Genomic DNA, 5,065 nt, shown 5'->3' with positions numbered 1-5,065 from the left:
CACGACGCAACAGAGTGGGGCGCGGGGTGAGTTGGGCGAGTGCTGGTGTGGGATGATTCACGGGACTCCCGTAAAATAGAAATATCTAAACATAAAATATCTAAAACAAATAAATTGTTATTCATCCATTGCACAAAAGCAACATTAACTAATATAAAATATAAACGATTAAAAGGTGCAAGGCAAGCGTATGCAGACTTTTTATTTAGGCTATAACACGTGTTTGCAGCGTTGAGCAATGCAGTGCTTAAATTTGAGTGCTTACGAATCCTCTCATTATAATACACGAATTGTAGACATTATGAAAGATTCCTTATGCATATATTTATTGTGTTATAACAGAGATTTGTGAGATTTTGATAAAAATAACTGTGTTCTGTGAATGTTGATGCTTTAATAACAAATATTTATCGGGAGCGTGTATGCTGGGATTTCATAAATTTCATGGAGAAAAAAGTAACGTAACTAGTCATGTAACTAATTACTAATTACTTTTGAAATAAAGTAATCAGAACAGTAACGTGATTACTTTTAAAAGGAGTAACCAGTAATCAGTAATTTGATTACATTTTCAGAGTAACTTGCCCAACACTGCAGCTGACACAGAACAGCATACACTGTTTACGTCCAGCAGATATTCTCCAAAATGGTGCTACAGGGTGACGCGGAGGAGATACGTTTCTGGACGTTGATCGTGGTAATTACAGTGCTGTCTATAATATCTTAAATATCTTAATTTGTGTTCCGAAGATGAACGGAGGTCTTACGGGTTTGGAACGACATGAGGGTGAGTAATTAATGACAGAATTTTCATTTTTGGGGTGGAGTAGCCCTTTAATAAATGTTACTGTTTAAAAGTTTGTCAGTAAGATTTTTTGTCAAAGATTTTTTTTCAGCAAGGATTCAATTCAATTGATTAAGTGACAGTAAAGACATTTATAATGCTACAAAATCAATAATAAATGCATGTTCTTTTGAATTTTCTATTCATTAAAGAATCCTGAAAAAATGTATCATAGTTTCCATAAAAATATTAAGTAGCAAAACTTTAAAATGCACAACCAGAAATGTTTCTTGAACACCAAATCAGCATGTTGAAATTATTTCAGAAGGACCATGTGACACTGAAGACAGAAGTAATTGGTGCTGATAATTCAGCTTTGCCATCACAGGAATAAATTACATTTTAAAATACATTAAAAGAGAAAACAGTTATTTTAAATTGTATTAATATTTTACAACCACTAAATGTTTATGGTGGATTGTACCGTCTGAGGGTAGGACAGTGGCCGCAGTCTGTCGTAGTCTTCCTGTCCAGCTGTATCCCAAAGGCCCAGGTTGACTGGTTTGCTATCCACCATAACATTTGCTGAGTAGTTATCAAACCTGAGTGAAAACACCCAACCCACACAATCTCTCAACATTTCGGCATGAATGTCAAGTAAAAATATAAACATTTTAAATGATTGTGGTACTCACACTGTGGGAATGTACTCCCCAGGGAAAGCATTGGTAGTGTAGCTGATGAGAAGACAGGTCTTTCCCACAGCTCTGAAAAATACAAAAAAAAAACAAAGAAGAAAACAGACATTTAGTTATCCGTCATATTGATGGAAATCAAACAACATAATGTACTTTCAGTAAAACACATGCTGCTAAAATTACTTCAAAGAATGCTAGGTATCTGTAACTGTCTTCCAATAAGAAGAACAGGTGTAGGCTACTTCCATAGTGAATTCACACATTTGTTCTCAAACACAAAGAACATTGTATGTGGTCATATTTCAAGAACGTTTAAATCCTAACCGCATACAGCAATACCATACATGAAAGGAGGGATTCTGTATTCACTTTGTCTGTACTATTGCTTTTCATTGCTCAAAGCTAGACTACCTCAGGAGGACCGGTTCACACAGAACGAGTTTTTGCATGCCACTGTGCGGCTTTTTAATTGTACATAAACATATGCTAGACGGGTGTTCTTTACATATGCGCGGCATTCGCTTGTTCAGTGTCTCACTCATAAGCACAGCGTTGTTGAATAATTTCAACTTTTGACACCGGCTCTGCTGTCAGCAGTGTTGGGTAGTTACTAATTACTAGTTACAGAAATTATATTGCTTTTTGCAGTAACTAGTATTGTAACTAATTACTAATAAGATTTCAGTAATAATATTACAGTTACCATCCATAAAACAGCTAGTTACTTAGTTACTTTCAATGCCTCAACCCCTACTGATTTAAAGATAAAATCCAATAATTCCTCGATTTATTTTCATAATTTTCACAACTTGCACAGGCACATGAAGTCACAGGCGCAGCAGACATATGGAATATGAAAAAGCTTACATTCAGCAGATGGAAATATTGCCATTACATTGATTTTGTCAGAAGAAAAGATGATCTGAACATGCCATGTAAAGTTGTGGCATTATGGACGTTGTGGCATTACTTTACTCTGGCATTACATGGCTTGCCCACCCAAATCTTTTTAGAGAATGAAACATTTTCTTATGAACTTATGATTTCTTTTGATAAAATGCATCATGGAATATAATCGTATATAGGTAAAACAGAAATTATAGCTACAATTAGCTTCAAGCTACACGACAATTAATGAGATTAATACAGTACAACACTTTTACTTAAATGTTACTATTAATCACTACTGAGTGTTTGTAATAACTTCTGACTGCGATCCAATGTGGATTGTGGTCAAATGATGAGGCAGAAACATGTTACATTTTAGAAGAATTTTATGGGGAAGATATGCAACTTACGTGGGGCGTGAAAGAAAAGTAATGTAACTAGTAGTGTAACTAATTACTGTTGCCAGAAGGTAATAAGTAAAGTAATAATACTACTTTTGAAAGGAGTAACTAGTAATGAGTAATATATTACATTTTTTGAGTAACTAGCCCAACACTGGCAGTCAGTTTCAAAACACTGGACCAATCAGAAAAAGGTAAGGGCAGGGCAAGCATTGGATCGCCTCATTGATAATTCAAACATAGCGATCTCATGTGTACGGTCACCGATGTCAGTTCGATTTTGAGATGTTGTCACAATGTCTTTTAAAATCAGGGCAAAAATCGTGTAGTGCAGGGGTGCAAAATTCACTTCCTAGAGGGCCACAGCCAGGCAGATCAACCCTGGTCCAACACACATACCATGTAGTTTTCAAATAAATCTGATGGACTTCATGAGCTGGATCAGATTCGTTTAAATGAAGTTCCAAACATAGGTTCAGGATTAGCCTAATCATTCAGTCCTGTCAATCAGCATTACGAGGCTTCCTCTCGGTCGAGGACAGCAAGCCAAGTTCGTTTATCATTAACTATTAAGACTGGATGGGCAGGTGAACTCGTAAATTAGGGTTGAAGCTAAACTCTGCAGGGCTGTGGCTCTCCAAGAACTGGGTGTACGTTTACATGACAACAACATACTAAAAAAGCAAAAGATTTTTCTTTGTGTTTTTTTTTTTGCAGACAGAAGACAATGTTGTCTACACACTCTCAGTTCACATGGATCTGCAAAAAAACTTTAAATGCTGCTGTATTATGCATGCCAGGTTTTCACAAATTCACATTTTCATAGTTTACGCAGGTATAGTCTCAGCCTTAGACATCACACCCACAGACCGTTGGCTAAATGTCTGATGAATATGGCACACAAAAGTGGAAACACTTCAGGAGTTTCGAAGTCATCATCGGATTGGTTGAATTATACAGAATTTCCGGGAGACATGCGTGCTGCGTTCTTTAACGTTCCGCCTGGAAACAAAGATGCCGTGACGCCAAACCCACTCATGAAAGAAGAAAGCCGTCATGTTTACAACTGTGACGACGCTTATCAGGAAGGATCAACTAAAGGCTAAACGTCTGATGCATATGGGACACAAAAGTGGAAACACTTCAGGAGTTTCGAAGTCGTCATCGGATTGGTTGAATTATACAGAATTTCCGGGAGACATGCGTGCTGCGTTCTTTAACGTTCCGCCTGGAAACAAAGATGCCGTGACGCCAAACCCACTCATGAAAGAAGAAAGCCGTCATGTTTACAACTGTGACGACGAGCGCTTATCAGGATCAACTAAATGCTGGATTCTCAAAAGTATGTGAAAATAAATTTTTTCAAAAATATTTCCACGCCCTGAAACGTGCCGCTGAACGAAACGAACTGTGATTGGTTGTGTGACATGTCGGTCAAATGGCCTCATGGGCGGGCCTTGGCCAATGAAAGCTGCCATGGATTCCAGACCTTCAGCCGTCAGTCTGAAGGTCTGGCTACGCGAGACTAATGCAGGTATAATAACAGTATAGTTTTGAAAACTTGTGCTTTGAAACTTGTTTTCAAAAGTTTGCATTTTTAGGCACTCAAAATGTCATTGTCATGTAAATGAAAAGACAAAAAATGCATAACAAGTTTTCTGCTTTTAGTTGAAAATGGTGTCGTGCAAATGCCCCCTGAGTTGTGCACCCCTGTTGCAGTGTCTGTGTGGCATAACTGGTTAGATATCTAAAGCTGCGATATAAGTGTGAAATATGTTTTAACTGGAACTGACATCTGCGACGACAGTCGCGATTGCTGTGAAAAGAACAGCAATCTGAAGACTTTAAAAGTTATGTAGAATATGGTGGCATTAGCTGTTATCAGAATGATAAGTATTTAATTTACGCATTTTTATCTTTTAGTAGCCTTCATTTCTGCTGCTTGGCTATTTCTGTTATTTCATTTTTTACCGAAGGTGTCATAAAATCCTTAAACGGCCCCTTACTTATGTATTTCACTCCTGTAATTGTGTGAATATATGTTCCTTTTTTCTTTTTTGTGCATCCCCTTTTACGGGTCTTACTGTATTACCAACAACAGAAAATTTCCCTCTGGGGGGAAAAAAAAAAGAATGGCATATACCCAACGGTATATATATATATATAAAAAAAAAGGTACCTTCTTTTCGGTACTTTACTCTCTGTGTAATTACAAAAACATTTATTTCTGTGAAAAAATAAGTCCCAAAGTCTCAATTTCAACATTTTGAACAATAGGGCCCTACAAACTTCTT

General features: G+C 37.0%; 1 protein-coding gene across 1 annotated transcript in view; it reads right to left on the bottom strand.

The window, feature by feature from the left end:
* Positions 1-5,065, bottom strand: part of LOC107733870 (ras-related C3 botulinum toxin substrate 2-like) — a 23,921-nt gene that overhangs the window by 9,664 nt on the left and 9,192 nt on the right. Inside the window, exons 2-3 of the mRNA XM_016545700.1 lie at positions 1,480-1,551; positions 1,269-1,386 (exon numbers count right to left, since the gene is read on the bottom strand). Of these exons, the coding sequence (XP_016401186.1) occupies positions 1,269-1,386; positions 1,480-1,551 (190 nt within the window). The remainder of the gene's footprint in view (positions 1-1,268; positions 1,387-1,479; positions 1,552-5,065) is intronic.

Source organism: Sinocyclocheilus rhinocerous, unplaced genomic scaffold, assembly GCF_001515625.1.
Source record: "Sinocyclocheilus rhinocerous isolate Xijiao unplaced genomic scaffold, SAMN03320098_v1.1 scaffold189, whole genome shotgun sequence".
In the NCBI taxonomy this organism is placed as follows: domain Eukaryota; kingdom Metazoa; phylum Chordata; class Actinopteri; order Cypriniformes; family Cyprinidae; genus Sinocyclocheilus; species Sinocyclocheilus rhinocerous.
This window is presented reverse-complemented; position numbering and strand designations above follow the sequence as displayed.